Source organism: Arachis hypogaea, chromosome 13 (genome assembly GCF_003086295.3).
Source record: "Arachis hypogaea cultivar Tifrunner chromosome 13, arahy.Tifrunner.gnm2.J5K5, whole genome shotgun sequence".
NCBI lineage: Eukaryota > Viridiplantae > Streptophyta > Magnoliopsida > Fabales > Fabaceae > Arachis > Arachis hypogaea.
Window position 1 is genome coordinate 144,389,914 of NC_092048.1, and position 17,195 is coordinate 144,407,108.

General features: G+C 28.7%; 1 protein-coding gene and 1 long non-coding RNA gene across 2 annotated transcripts; one reads left to right on the forward strand and one right to left on the reverse strand.

The window, feature by feature from the left end:
- Positions 1 to 10,329: 10,329 nt before the first annotated feature.
- Positions 10,330 to 12,036, forward strand: LOC112792592 (REF/SRPP-like protein At1g67360). Its single transcript, XM_025835887.2, has 3 exons — positions 10,330 to 10,500; positions 10,597 to 10,830; positions 11,331 to 12,036. The coding sequence occupies exons 1-3, from the start codon at positions 10,486 to 10,488 to the stop codon at positions 11,787 to 11,789; spliced, it is 708 nt and encodes a 235-aa protein (XP_025691672.1). The 5' UTR covers positions 10,330 to 10,485; the 3' UTR covers positions 11,790 to 12,036.
- Positions 12,037 to 13,581: 1,545 nt separating this feature from the next.
- LOC112792593 (uncharacterized) lies at positions 13,582 to 17,195 on the reverse strand. The gene is made up of 3 exons (XR_011870115.1): positions 16,047 to 17,195; positions 15,897 to 15,939; positions 13,582 to 13,858 (listed from the first exon to the last, which is right to left on the reverse strand). It is a non-coding gene; the product is annotated as an uncharacterized lncRNA (long non-coding RNA).

Below are 17,195 nucleotides of genomic sequence, written 5' to 3' on the forward strand. Positions count from 1 at the left end.
CTGAAATAAGGCGACTACACTTTCCTCAACCTCATCCAAGTCATCCAAGCTGTACTTAATAACTATATGTTTTTCTCCCAATACAAGTTAAAAAGGGGCTCATCCCTCTCATCCAGGAAGAAAAGTCGGACACCTTCAACAGATCGAATTTTAAAGAAGTAATTTTTAAAGTCGTGGAAAGAGTTATCAAAAATGACAAAGACCTTCCTCCCTTGAACAGCTCGGGAGGAGATCCACCATTGCGTCTTAAAACTAAAGGTTTGGTAAGTACAAAAAGGTAAAAAAAAAAAAAAACTTTAACAAAATGGGGGACGTCGAGTTCACAACAGAGGAGTTGATAAATTTTCAAAAAACCCCAAAATTTGAGTGAAGCTGGGAAGGAGCGACTTTACATAGCCTGAGGACCTTGGACTCAAAGTCGGCAAAAGAAAGGCTAATTCCCAACTTTGTAAAAAAGCATTCATACAAGTATAGGAAATGGCGTTCCGACTTGTCAAATCGTGAAAAGCAAACCTTTTTTTAAAGTTCAGCAACTATGATGCCTACGAAAGGTCTCAGCATACTCATTATCAATATCGAAAATGACAGAAAGAACAGATATATCTACTCAAGTTAAGTCGAATGAAACTTTAAACGATATGTTGAGAATTACTGAACGAGACATAAAAGCTACACCTACAATACAACAAAAGAAGATCATCACAACAAGTCAAAAAGTCAAGTACAACAACACAAGCATTAGGCAAGTCCGCAAGAGGTCAGGTCATCTTCAAACAACCCCAAAAAACGTTATATTTCTTACAACCTCTTGTACACAAAACAAATACACAACATTACCAGACGTGGAAATGGCGCCATTTTCAAGAGATAAAATAGTACCATTTGGGGGCAACACAGAGAAAAATTCCACACTCAGATTCACAGCGGTAACAACAATTAAAGTTCAAAACAAAGAAAGTAAATTCTCAAAATTGATTTTCGACATACAAAGAAAAACACAGAACTCCCAAACATACAAATAATCATTGCCATCCTTCCAGTAATAACAATAAAAAATGATTCAAAAACAAGAATACAGCAAAGAAAGCTCAAAGGTTAATAGAACCAATCTTGAGAAAACAGCAAACACACGAACGTTTCATACGAAGTAAGGATTCAGAATGGATAAGCTTTGAAAAGTTGTAATGAAGAAAATGAAAAGTCTGAAGAAAGGGAGAGGGATGAACAAAAAACGTTTCAGAAGGAGCGAAAAAAGAAGAAAGAGAAAGGGTTTGGTATTTATAAGACACTAAGGGTAAAAGAATAATTTCATACACCTTTCATTTATGGCGCACAATTACTAAGGTAACTATAGAGTAACGTGCACAGAATTACAAAAAGACGTAACGCCTCGAATTTCAAAACATGTTGAATTTCAAAACACGTCAAGTACCCGACTTATTCCCAAAAAAGGTAGTTTGTCCGATTTGATGTTCTAATCCACAAGAAATTAGTCTAATCTACAAATGCTCAAATCCAACCTAGTAAAGTTCGGACTCAAGCAGGAGTACTGCTCTTACCATGACCTAAAAATATAGCCAGGTCCTAAATGAATAAAAGTCCATCCAAGAGAGTTAGCCTCATCTACACTTACCCTACCTCATACAAGTCGGGTGCAACGACAAACAACTCAGCTTTATGTATCTGAACAAATAACTAACTCTTAATATATCTCCCATTTATCTAGAATGGAGATCTCAACAACTTTTCTAAAAAAATGGAACGGTCATTCACCATCAAAGGTGGAACTACTCTAAAGATAGTTATATACTCTACTATAAATATATTGACACCTTCAGGTATATTTAGAAGCTAATCTGCTAAAAATCTATTTTAAATCTTTGCTAACTTAATTATCAGAGTCCTTTACAGGTACCATCTTCACCTACTCACGAGAAATTCTGACGGCGACACTTCGACACCAATAAAAGTTGAATACTGCTTTAAACAGAATCTAGATCTCACGTTCAAGCTAAAAAATAATTCCATTTATTTATCCTCGAAACAATTATGTATAACACGACATGAGAATATATCAATATACCAACGCATAACAGCATCAAAATTCTGTAAAGAAATTTCTCATATCTTATATATATCGCAGTAAGTACATTTTTATTGAAAAATAGCGTCTACAAACTTGTTTTATAAATTAAAAATAGTTCATATTTAGTTGATTTGGGTTTCTTTTAGTCCGCAAGCCCATCCTTTCATAAAAAAAATATTATGGAAAAAAAAGTATGTAAGTTTTATATGTAAAATAGAGGATGTATTCAAATTTAAAATGACTTCATATTCGAATCATATATGTATAACAATTAATATGCACTATGTTTATGTAAAAAATATCAACTAAATAAATTATTAGTATGAAATATATATTAAAAATAAATTAATAAAATATATATTTATATACAAATATATAGTAATTAATTTGAAAGATGGATAATTTTTTATGTATATATAATTTTTTTTAACAATTACTAACAATACAACAAAATAACTTTTAAACGAATTGAAACTATATGAGAGTGTTACTCTATGCTCTTTTAAGGATTTTAAATTATCAACTATATTATTGAAAAAGAAAGCTATATTACCACTAAAATAGTCATTCTAATAAAATATATATTAATATATAAAAACATTCATTAAAATATATAAAATAATATATATATTTATACACAAACACATCTATTAACTAAGCATTTTTTGGTCCATAAGTATTAAAAAAACGCCATAGAAGATAAAAGAAGGACTATATGGGAGTTAAAAAAAATCGTCATATGCATCAGTGCATCACCCTATAAGCAAACAACATGGCTTCAGTCCAAGAAAGTCCATGAGCGTGTTTTTGGAAAGCCTATTATGTAGTGATGCTTATTAGGCTTTAGTCCACTTATATTATGGAAATTGGATATGCAAACCTTGGACTGAGGTCCACAAAAAAAAAACCTTGGACTGCAACTGCATGTACTAGAAGAGTACATAAGGGTTCAAACTTCAAACCCTAGCTACGACTCCTGACCAAAAAAAAAAAAATCCTAGGCATAACTGGAAAGTGGTTCTATGAAACCCATGGAGAGGGAAGGAGGTATGTGTGTATTAGGGTGTATGACCAAAAAGAAAATCTCTATCATTGTGGAACCGATTCGGGTGCATGTTAGGGGCAATTTGGAAGGTAGAACCCTCCAAGCTTAGACATGTGTTAATGGAACAAAGACACAACTTTTTTTACCAAAAAAAAAATAACAAAGACACAACTTCTAACAAAAAAAAAAAAAACCACAACTTATTACAAAGTTGCCAGCCAGCCGAACCCATTCTCTATTATTCGCGATAAAATGGTCCCGGCCCTTTTGATTTTCACTTTTCAGCAGTCTTTTCTCTCCTCTTTGTCTGTATCTATTTTTTTATTTTTTATTTTCAGTATTTTGATGAGTAGTTGCTTTCTTCTGGGTTTTTAACTCCCTTATTACTAGATAAATAAAATATTTAGTAGTTAATACCAAAAAATATATATATTTAGTAGTGACAAGGTAAAATAAAATTTAAAAATATTATTTATATATTAAAATTAATTACTAAATTAATTATTATATATTTGTAAATATATACAATTTAATTTATTTTTAATATATATTTTATTTTAATATTTAATTTTAATAATTAATTTTGATAAACATTTGATATGATTGAATAAAGTTATACTCAAATTCGTTCATTGAAATTTGTTCATTCAATTACTGCAGCTTCGGCTCTACTACTTTTTTTTTTGTGGACCTAAACTTGCTGCTGCGGCTGGTTGCTCAGTGCTCTCACCTCCCAAAAAGAGGTCCTTACATCATCAACTTAAGTTTTACTCTCACACCCTAATATTCCTAAATTTAATATTGACTAAATATAATTATCGTGAAGAAGTCACCAATTTATTATTGTCATTATCTTTTGTTAATTTTAAACTTGTGACTACAAGTAAAGGTTTACAATCCTTACAGATCAGAAGAAGAAAAAAGGGCCCAAATGGGCGATTATGATTGAAGATAAAAAAGAGTGCCAATAAGGCAATAAGATATCGTGTGGAGATGTGACACGTGGCGCATCATGGTGGAAGGATGTGGACAGCGCCCATACTTTACTTTTAACGACTCCCATCACTTTGGGATTCGGATTTTCAAAGTTCAGTGGTGGGCCCTCAAACCGTCTTCACTCTTCACCCTTCACTCACCGTAGATCGTTACGTACAATGATACGAACTCGTTGCATCTTACGGTTTAAAATAGCAACTACTTAAATAAAGACTTTTAAAATATATTTTTTTTAAATATTAAAAGATAATTTTTTAATAATTAAATTTAATATATATAATTATTATTTTTATTAAAATTAGATTAGATAAATTAATTTAATTAAAAAATTGATAAATTAAATTTTAAATTAATCTAAATTAATATTTTTTTATAAAAAATTATTACAATATTTTTATTATAAAAATAACTAAAATATTTCTATTATATATATATATATATTAATTTTAAAAAAACTTAAATTTTAATTATATGATGTCATAGAAAAAGAAAAAGATTAAGATTTAAAATTCTCAATATATATATATATATATATCTTTTTCTATAAATATTTACGAGTAAAATAATTAGGAAGAGAGTTTGAGATTTCTTGAATGTATTTAATTTCAAAATTAAAGATGTTTAAAATTGTTTGTTAGCAAGTAAAAATGTGTTTGGATGTAAGATTTTTTACATTTTTTTGTAAAATGTCTTTGGCAAATTTACAATCTACCCTAAACCCTAAACCCTTATATATATATATATTATAATTATTTTTTATTAAAAAAATATTAATTTAGACCGATTTAAAGTTTAATTTATTGATTTTTCTAGTTTAATTTTGATAAAAATAATACAATTTAATCGATTATATGTCTTAAATTTTAATTATTAAAAAATATTTTTAAAAAAATTTAAGTATTTTTATGCGAATGATTCTCTTTAAAATAAGAATTTATCTATCTCATATTATTAGAACATACAAAATTATAAATTAAAAATATTTTTATTAAAATAAAAAATTTTACATTTTTAATGTATTTATTTTTTATTTATTAAAAAATAATATTTTTCATTAATAATAAATTTATTACATATTTTAAAAATATATATTAATTAAACCCTTAAATAATTAATTATATTATATATACATTAAAATATTAATAAGAGGATTATTTTGCATAAAAATAATTTGTTATCTCTATATGAAAATGGCTCACTAATATATATTTATTATAACATAATTCAAGCAAAAAGTTAATTTATCCTTAAAAGATGGATCAGTTGTAATATAAAAAAATAGATCAGATAACATATTTCAATTTAAATGAATTAATTTTTAAATATATTTTTTAAACATAATATATACAGAAAAAATTCTTAATGATCTCTAATAATTACTTCAAATAATAATAATATTTTTAATAAAAAAATTATTTTTATTTTTTTATCTTTATTTTTGTAAAATTGATCAATTTGTTTGTCAATATTTTTTTTGTATTAATAGAATAAGACTACATGATAATTAAACTGTTGATTTATTTGTTAAGAACTAACTAAGATTGAAATATTTTTTTGTTAGGAGTCTCTTTGTTTTTTAAGAGTAATTGTTAATGTCGTTTAGTTTTTTTATTACCTTTTTTTAACTACATCGGCTAAGTTTACGGTGTAAAATTAAGAAATATTAATAATTTTTAAATTATTTTTACTTATAAAAATTAAATAAAAAATATATTAATAATAAACGTGTTACATAAATATATTTTAGAGAAAAATTATTGTTGAAAAGCTGACTCATCCTACAAAGTTAAATATCAAAAGCCAAAATGAATATTTTTTTTTGTTGAAAACCTCGTAATCCTTCGAAAAAATTATCAAATATCGAAATGAGTATTCATTAATCACTCTAATATATAATATAAAGATACTAGACAATCAAATTTCTTTTAACTAAGTTCAACTAAGTCAAATTTATATAAACATATTTATATTCTCGTTCACATTTTTCTTCTTCATCTTCGTCTTCTATCACCTTCTTTTATTATTATTATCATTATCATTATCATTATCATTATCATTATCATTATCATCAGTTTTTTTTTTCTACCACTTCTTTCTCTTTTTTTTCTATTTTCTTTTTTTTCTTATCTTGTCCCTCTTCTTCTTTTTTTCTTCTTTGTTTTTTTATTTTTCTTTTTTTTATCCCATTATTATCACTATCATTATTATCATCTTCTTCTTAGTTTAATATTACACAAACATTTTAACGATAACAAAAATGACATAAAAATTTTAGATTAATAATATAAAAAATTTGTTGAAAATAACACATAAATTTTTTATAAATAACACAATTTATTTTCTAAAAAATCTCATTTTTAAAATATTAACTCACTAAACTAATACAATATATTCAAATATATTATTTAAAAAAATATAACAATTTGTTACAAATAACACAAGAATGACTAAATATCTTATATATGAACAATACCACTCAATTAGTTCTATAATAAGAAAAATTACTTAAAAAAATTCTACACAATTTAAAATTTTTCTTCATATTTCTCCTCTTCTTCATCATATTTTTTTCTTCTTTTTCTTCTTATTTTACATTCTCGTAATTCTTCTTATTTTATTCTATTAACAAGAACTTGTGTCACGGTTAAAAAATTTCGTTATCAAAATTAAGAAACTTTTTGGATTACCATTAAAAAATTTTGATACTATTTCTAATAAACTTTGCGAAAATTAAAACCCCTTCCCTTTTCATCATTATCATCATCTTGTTTTCCATTCTTATAATATTTCTTATTTCACCATCTTAACAAGAACTTGTGTCGTAGTTAAAAAATGTTGGTATCAATTAAAAAATTGTATGTGCCGCGGTAAAAAAATTTCAACTTATTTTTTTGCACAATTCAAAATTCTCCATCCTCTTCTTATTCATCATTTTATTCTTCATTTACTCCTTTTTGTTTCACTCTCTTAACAAAAATAAAATAAAAAATTGAACAAAGAAAAAAAAACAAAAAAATGTTACAATAAATAGAGAGAGGAAAAAGAGGAAAAGAAAAAAATACAACGATAACAGGAACAAAAGAAAGATGATATAAGAAAACACGTGAAGAAGAAGAAAAAACGCAAAAAAAAAAGAAGTGTGTAATTCATGCACACATTATGTGAGTGATTTTTGTTGAGTTTAGATCAACTTTATTAAACTTAGTTGATAAAAACATTTAGATATGAATAGTGCTAGGGAGCCAATGGCCTAAGTGTACAATGTGTACAATGAGCTAAATCGATTGAACCCCTGACCTTTCGGATCTAGAACTCTAATATCATATCATGAAATCACTCATCCCAAAAGTATAACTTGATAGGACAATGTAATACTAATGATTATATCTCTAATATTTCCTAAACTTCCATTGTACGCATTGTACGCTTAAGCCATTGGCTCTCTATACTTTTCCTTTAGATATATAATGGGACCATATACAATATATCAATTGTTAGATCCGCATTTTTATGCGAAAATATTTTTTGAGTTTTTGTTCATCTTCTTGACTAAGGATAAATGTGGATTAGATTAGATGGCCAAAATCTCAATTCGATCCGCACTAAAATCATAGAATGAGATTGGATTCAATATATGTATCTTTTAAGCTCATATCCGATCTGATTCGATTGCAGATCGATCGGATATCAAATATATCTACAAAATATAAAAATACTAAAAGTTTATTTTTATTACAAAATGTCAATACAATTTCTTTTTCATTCTTTTAAATATGTTTATTTTTAAAATAATATTAAATATATATTTTTTTAAATAATAAAAATAAAATTGTACAACGTATATGATAATTATTAATTGAAATAACGTATAAAAGAATATTTACTCTATTTTTTTGCGAATCCACAGGTATGTGGATACCAACCTGAAATTCGGATTCCTATTAGTATGCGGATCGGATCAATATCTACCGTTTTTGGATTAGATTCGAATAAACACGACAGATATGCGATTCTAATCCGATCCATGAAATCCTTATTCTTGACTTTCTCCCTTTAGAATTTTACAAATTTGATATATAAGAGTTACAAATTTAAAAATACACACTTTAATGATTGAAAAATGACAATCTGTCTCTTACCTTTTTTTTATTAGATGCACAAGTCTTTCTATAAAAATTTCGTAACTTGTATGAGTTGGCTCTCATCATTCTTACGTGAATGATAACTATTTGATTGATATTGTTTAGCTCCTACATAATCATCAAAATGATGTCCTAATCAAATGGTTATCATCTCTCTGTAATATTTTTTTTATGATTGTATAGGTAATAAACAGTTTCAATCAAATGGTTATTAGAAAGTTATATTTTATAATAACTTTTTAAACATCAAAAGTTTCAGTAATTTGTTTAGATATTGAGTCAAAAGATGATTTTTAATGAATTTTTAAAAATAATTTATTATTCTGTTTTGAATTTATATTTTTGTTCATTTTGATTTTTTTAATATTTTATTTGAATCCAAATAAGAATATTTTTTTATTAACATTTATGTTTTAAAATTAATGAATATTAACTTAAAATTAAAAAATGTCAATAATGTGTAGTAGTAATAAATCGAATCAAGCTTATTTGATTTACTGTGCATGTACTGTACAATAGTAATACTAGTAAATCGAATAAAGTTAATTCGATTTACTACTAGTACACTATAAACGAGACAAATCGAATCAAGTTGAAAAAGTATATTTTTCTACTGTAAATTAAATTTATTTAATTCGATTTACATAATAAATCAAATGAAATTTGCATATAACTAAATTTAATTTAGGACATCTGTATATTTTTTTATTTAATTTGTCTATGTAAATTACCCTAATTTTCATAATTAAAGTAAGAATGTTATTAATAAATTAATTGATGTCATTTTTTTAAAATTAATTTTTGTCATTTTTGTATATGCTGATTGGATGTGAGTAACATTTTAAGTTGGTTTTTAATAATTTTTATTTTAGAGAAATCAGTTCTTAACAAAAAAAAATTGTTCTCTGATAATTTAAAATATTATATGAATTAATCCCTAGAAAACAAAACAATTTAAAATTTTTACCTATACTCATTTTATATTAAAAAATTAAAATTAAAAATTAATGTGTTATATTAAAAAAATACTAGAGACTAATTGCTCTTTTTGTTTAGTTAGAAACTAATTTATTAATGTTTAGTTTTATTAAAATAACTACTTTAAAGGGGAAAAAACTTATACTTCTTAAATTAGGTTGGATTGATATTGTAATTAGTTTATTTTTTAGCTTAAATAAATATTGAATGTTTGAATCTTGTTTTATGTATGTAGAACAAGCGACAAGTCATTAAATAAAAATATGGTCAATTAATCTTTAAACTGTCGAGTTAAAAAATATTTTAGGACTGAAATTGAGTCGAGTTAAGTCGAGTGAGACTAAGCTCAAATTTCACTAACGAAAATTGAGATCAACTCACTGCTAAATTCATTAACAATCGAACTTATTTGTTAAATTTAAATTTAACTCACAAAAAAATCATGAATTGGCTCAACTAACACAAACATGGTTTATAAATTTATATAAATAAATTATAACTTATATATAAAAAACTATTAATTTTATATATTATCTATTTATTAATAAATATAATTTACAACTTCTATCAAAATTATATATAAAATAACTTTTATTATTATATTAGTCTCAATCTCATTTAATATATAAACTAAAATCTAGGGTTAAACTCGACTCTCCAGTTCATAAATTTAGCTTATTAAACGGTTAATGAGACAAATTCAAGTTAACTTGACTCGCTTCTAGTCTTAAAATATGTTAAAAGCTTGTTTAAATGTTATTAAGTTGTTAATAAAAAATTATTTTTAATAATTTTTTATTTTTATTTTTTAGGATAGTTGTTTGACAAAATTCTAGTAATAAAAATACTAAAAATAATAAAAAATAATTTTTTAAAAAACTATAATTTATATTTTTTAAAATATTTTTATTTAAAAATATTGTTAACCTAATAAATAAATAAAATTTTTTATATTATTATATATAATGGTTAAATAAAAATATATTTTTGTATAAAATTATTTTTATTTTTCAAAAATACTTCTAAAAAACTATTAGTTTTTTTTTTTTTATAAAAATTCTTCCGAACAAATCTTAAGAAATAATAATATAAAAAATATTAGTTAGGTTGATTTTGTTTTCGTTTTATTTAATTTTCATTTCCCTTTGCATCTATATATAAATGCAAGAGTCCGCAGCCTTGCTCGCATTGTAGTAGTAACGAGTGAAAGAAGAGAAATTTGCGAAGCACAGAAAAAGATGGGCACCAACCAGGTTTGTGCAGTACTAACAGTCTCTCTGTTTAATTAATTTTATTTGGCCTTGATTCACAAATTTTGAGTAATTAATTAAGTTTGTGAATTCGCGCAGAGTGAGGTTGAGAGGAAGAGTGAGAAAGAGCTCAAGCATCTTGGCTTTGTGAGGATTGCAGCGATTCAAGCCTTTGTTTGCGTCTCAAATCTCTATCAATACGCCAAGCATAACTCTGGCCCTCTCAGATCTGCCGTTGGAACGGTTGAAGGGACTGTTTCCGCCGTTCTCGGCCCCGTATACAACAAATTCAGGGATGTCCCCGACGATCTCCTTGTTTTTGTCGATAACAAGGTGTCTCTTATTTTTTCAATTATTTTAGGTTTATATTCTGCATTTACTATGATTTATTTTGTTTATTGATTTCTGTAGCTGCTGTATGTTAATTCAGATCAAGATCTGTTCGTTTTGCAGCTCCACAAGTTTTGTCGATTACAACCGTCTAGCAACTTCCACTTCCTCCAAAGCATTCTTTCTATTAACAGCACGATTCTTTTTTCTTTTTTTGTTTATTATTATTAAAACAAAAACAAACGCATGATTATCTCTACGCATGCATCCAGAGTTTCTTTTTTTTTTTTCCTTCTGAAAACATTGCCACTGCTAGTAGTATATAGCAATGTTGAATTTTGTGTGTCAGATTAACTGGCCTCTTAGAAATGAGATTAACTCATGTTGTTCAGTTAGTGTATGATACTGATGAACCCTGTTTGCATGCTTGGAATTCTATTCATTGTTAGTGAATTGGGAGTTGGAGAATTAATTATGAATGTGGCGCATTATGATTGTGGCAGGTGGATGAAGCTAGCCAGAAATTCGAGGAGCATGCACCTCCATTAGTGAAGCAGGTAGCAAGGCAAGCAAAGGGGTTGATTGAGGAAGTGACACAGAAAGCAGAGAAGGTTGTGAGTGAGGCTCAATCCGGAGGAGCAAAAGCAGCTGCACATTATGTTGCTGAGGAGTCCAAGCACATTGTGCTAACTGGCTCAGTTAAATTGTGGAACGGTCTAAACCACTATCAACTGTTCCATGCAGTGGCAGAGATGGCTGTTCCCACTGCTGCACACTGGTTGGAAAGCTACAACCATGTGGTTGAGGACATGACTGCTAAGGGTTATGGTGTTTTTCAGTATTTGCCTTTGGTTCCAATTGATGAGATAGCCAAGGCATTTAAACAGGGAAAAGGAGAAGCGAATGTCAATGAGAATGGAGATGGAGGTGTCATTACTGGACAGATAGCACAATCTGAGTAATTTAGCTAGTATGTACTTGTGTTTTAAGAAAGTCTACTTTAGATTAATGTTATGGTATGGTATCCTTGTGGGGTTTAATTAAAGTGGGTATGTATGGGGTTGGGGTGTGAATGGAAATGTAAGAAATGGGTCGAGTTAAAAGACCCATGTAGCTAGCTCTCAAGTCTCAGCAATTATGTAGAAGTTAATGTGACGGTGTCAGTTGGTGCGATAAATGGTGATGAGTTCCGTGCTGTTCTTTCATAAAGTATTTGCTTAATAGATGCAGGATACTAGGACTTGGGTGACTGACTCCTCCATCACCATTTCCTGCAACTTTTAAATTACTATTCATAAATGCCATTATGGATATGATTGAGTGGCCTCGAACAAATATATAACGTCTCATCTTCCTTGTTTTTACTCTCTAGAGTTTAATATAATGTAAGGGACGGAGCTTAACAACAGACGTGCTCAATTAAGGGTTTTTTGGGGGTTTTTTTTTATTAAAAAAGTTGGTAGAGCTTTGAGTAACACAGGTTTAGGGTAGGTTAGAATTTAGTGTGGAGTGGGCATTGGCACACACGAAATATGTTGGTTTATCTTTAATGGGTGGACTTTTCAGTTGTCAATGTACCAGGAATATGGAGGAGTTTAGTTTAGTATAGGTGAGCTAGAGAAATGTGATATACCGTATATATTTAGTAGAGGTGGAAATAGGTCAGTGGACTTGCAATTTGGCCTCCATTTGATTTGGTCTGTTATAAAATAATAATTCTAAGTAATTTAAGTTGATTTAAAAGTCTAATATTAATAGACTAGGCTCACATTTACAAAATAACCTAATAGGTTTGTTAGTTTACCTAAATTTGTTAAAACATAAATAAATACAAAAATAATTTTTATAATTAAAATAGTTATTAAAAATTTTAAATTTATTATATTTTATTATAAATATTTTTTATATTTTAAATAATTTAAAAGTTTAGATATTATTATAATGACTGAATTTAGTATATTGTATATAAATATTTTTTTAAAAGAAAATTAATTTTTTTAAATACTTTTTATTTTAGTAAAAAATTATATATATAAAGCATTTTATCAAGCTTTAAGTAAGACCAAATTCAATAACAAGCTAGATTTAGTACTTAAAATAAAGTCTATAACAGGCTATAAGGCAATTCAGACTAGTTAAATACATTACAGACTCAGCTTGTTAAGGGTGAAATCTGGCCTGTTAAGGGTAAAGTGCCCTGACTTAACCTGTTTCCACTCCTAACCGTTCGTCTCCACCATTGAGATATAACATAAATTATAGGATAAAATATATTTTTTGTTCTTGAAATTTGTTAAAAGTTTCAAAAATACTTCTAAGTTTTATTTTGCATCAAATTTATCCAGAACGACTAATTTTTCAAAAGAATTTATTACCAATTCAGGAATAACTTCACAAGAACAATCTTTAACACAAGCAAATCAAACATATTTATCATATATTTTTGTTGGATTAGTCCTAATTTTTTTAAAAAATTTAGTTGTCAGGTGTAACACTCTATCACCCTAAACTTTACCTCTAGCTGTAAAGTAAAGGACGACAAAGCGTCATGAAAGTTCTAAAACTCCATACAATAGTATACAAACAAGAAATATTAAGACTAGAAGTCCGATGAAGGAAAAGAAGACTAAAGATGTATAAAATAGAGATACAAAGCACAAAGTGTTCACACTTGATAACCAAAGCGCGTAGGCATGAAAGGAACAAAACATAATATATAAAACCTTGTAAAACAGCCCAGGATACACAAGGTAGTTAACATAAGATAAACAAGTCATATATATCTCCAAAGGTAACTAGCTGCAACCCGCAGAGTTTAGACCGACTAGATAAATAAAATACAACAAAGTTTTGATAATAAAACAACGACGTCTTATCTCTCAAAGTTTTTAAAAATAAAGCCTCTGAGGCATCAAAATACAGTAATCAAAAGTGGGAGATACTATAATAAAATAAAGCAAAAGATAAAACTCGAGCCATCCTCCGCTCTGTCACCATTCGCAAACTCACCGAGGTGGGTTGCGATCTGCATCTGAAAAATAACAACATATGGTATGAAAAACGGGGGTCTTAATATGGTAACAGTGCCCAATAGATAAGATATAAGGTTCCGGGAAGGCAAAGGCAATTCTAAAACTTCAAACCGATATAAAATGAATTCAACTTATAATAAAACATTAAACCATAAAGTTATCTAACTTATGGATTTTCTAATCTACAGAACACCGTTGTCCCACAGCCTTCGCCAACATATCCTCCATGCGATCCTATTGTCACTGCCTACCGAGCCTCCTCAATCCCAGTAGAAAACACAGATAGATGCAAGTAAGTAAAACAAAAGTAATAGCATATACCGCAAGTAATCCAATTAGCAAGTAAACATGTTATACAAGTTGGCACCATGCAAGTAAACAAAGCAAAGAAACACATAAGAATGCATATGATGAATGCATGTCCTATTGACCGTGATATCACTTGTCGGTTCAACTGCCAACCGATACATCCCCTCGGGATGTTGCCTTTCTGTCACGAATATATAATTGCGCCCTGAGATATAGTTCCCTAGTACACTTTTACGGGATATAGTGCTCGAGCACACTCTTGTGAGCAAAAAGGATGCGAGCGAAAAACACTGCCTCAGACCTCACATCTCAACGTAAGCGGGATTAACCACCGTCCTTACGTCAGCGTTGCAACACTCGCACATGGTATGTGCACTTTATTTTTGTGTATACACATGGTACGCGCACAACACTCGCACAAGCCTTTTTTTCATATAACGCCCATCATGCATACGTACACATGACCTCAATTTCCTGCAACTTTTATAGAATTTAGTTTTTAACCATAAACTTCAAACACGCATAACTTTTTCATTAAAAATCATTTTCCGTCTGTTCTTCGAACGTCATAATCTACACGGGCCTCATTTTTATTTAAGACAAATTTCATAAAATTTGGGAGTCCAGAAACCAAGTTATGACCTGTTGAAATTAGTTAAAAATAGGTTTTTACCAAAATATACCAAACTCCTATATTTCCAATACCTTCAATCCAATTCAATTCAAACATACCAAATTTCAATCCTAAGCACTTTTACACACTTTCAAGTACTCATCCATCAAATTCTAACGATCCAAAATCTTCAACAACTAACAATTAGATTTCAACCCATCTCAATAAACCATTCAATCCCAACAACAATTCATAAGTTCACAATTCCAACCATCTTCGACCCAAACATAATTCACAATAATAATTAGGTTTATTTACTCTGTTGATTCTTATAGTTTTGCAAAATTTTCAATTAGATCTCTATACTTTTTTCATTTAGTTGGGTCCCTGCACCAATTTTTTGTAATTAGGTCCCTCTTGGCAGCAATTCACTTAATTTTATAGGGACCCAACTAAAAAAAATTGGTGCAAGGACCCAAATAAAAAAAAAGCGTAGGGACCGAATTAAAAAAAAATTAGTGCAATGACTCAATTAAAAAGAAAAAAAGTATAGAAACTTAATTAAAAATTTTGCGAAACTATAGGGACCAACAGAATAATTAAACCTTAAAATTATCGTCATAATCATATCCTTACCATATTCATTCATTTCATTTTATTGACTTACCCGGTCACGGCCTCCGCCCAATTCTTCTTATCATTTATCAATCTCATCATCACACATCAATTTCTCATTCAACATGCTCATACCACATTCTCATCCGATAAATCACATATCATACATATTCAAGCAACCAATGCGTACAATTCAAATCTATCTTATGGTCAACTAGTCTAAGTTTCACACAACATTATATATTAACTAAAGAAAATCGAAACCATATCTTAACCGATTCTCTCCCAAGCACAAAACACCAAAATGACCTCCCACACAAGCTTTCAAGTCTCCAACTAGTAACCAATGCTCAGTCACCACTTGAGATCAAAACCAAGTACTCCAAAACACCAATGTAACTCCAAGCAACATAATTTCAATCTAATTCATGCAATATACTCAAAATTAACACTAGGATTCATAATATTCAACTAAACACAAGAATATAGTAATACATTACCTTGTCCAATGAATCTTGGGGTGAAAGCCACTACTCATCCAAGCTATATTACAGTTAAACAACAAAATCACAAAGAAACTCAATACCCAAAAGCTATTTTTGAGTTTGACATAGGACAGAAAAATGGAGCTAGAAATTCGAGTTTCTTACCAACTTTGTTCCAATATAATTAAAGAGCTCGACGAGAAGATTGCGTGGCTGCAAATGACGCGCCAATCGGAGCTCCGAATCACAACATATGATCAAATGAAGGAGGTGGTGAATAGTAGCAATTGGAGTTTCACTCTCTTCTTCAATCTCAATTGGTTCCTCCCTCTATTAGTGATGAATGAGCTGAATGGCTTGCTAATAAGGCTTTATATATGGTGGACTTGGGCCTAATTTTAGTCTGGTCCAATTAGTTATCGTTTTTGGTTTATTTGACCAAATCTCGAGCCAAAATCCTTAAAATAAGTATCCGATTTTTTATTTTAAATATTTCTCTAAGTATTTCTATAGTTTTTATTTCTCATACGAAGTGCCCGACAGACTTAAGCTAGTACTACTGGCTAAATTAACAGTACGTATTTTTTCGTAGAAAATTACATTTTTCTACTCAAAAAAAATTGCTGAATCCAAATCTCACTTTCAAATTTTTAAATTAATATTTCTAAAATTTCTAACCTATTTCGAATAATTAAAATATTATTTTAATTAAATGGCTAAATAAATAGGTTCATACATCAGGGGCATATTTGATGCAAACAAAATTTTTGGGACAAAATTGAAACAAAATAAAATTTAGAAGTATTTTTAAAATTTTCAACAAACTTTAAGAAAAAATATATATTTTTTACCTTAAATTATATCAATGGTCAAGATTTTGGAAGCTATGTTTGAGTGAACATGAAAGGAAGCACCTCATGGTTGGTATTCATTTGCTAACCTGAACAAGTGTATGGGTGAACAGGACTGGTAACTCTAACGTTGAATGCTGAGTGTGGGTCGACGAAGGATGGTACCTGCAATAAGACTTCGATACCCAAGTCAAAGAGCATTCATAGAGGTGTAGTGAAATTAGAATTAAGTTCATATCTTTTGGGGAGCCTTGTGCCTCCTATTTGTAGTAGTTATGAGTGCCTGCCGATGATCCCTTGATTCAAGGAGATCTCGTGATTTCTTTCTTTTCCTGGCATAGACAAGATTAATTGCGGGATCAAGAGATATTATACCGAATCTTGTCTTTTTTAGGTTTGAATGGGCCTCCCTCTTTGGACTCTTATTGACGGGCCGCTTTGATAGGTCGTGACAAAATGTTGA

Coding starts and splice junctions, on each gene's coding strand:
- LOC112792592 (XM_025835887.2), top strand. Junction 10,831..11,330: donor TTGTTTTTGTCGATAACAAG/GTGTCTCTTATT, acceptor TGATTGTGGCAG/GTGGATGAAGCTAGCCAGAA.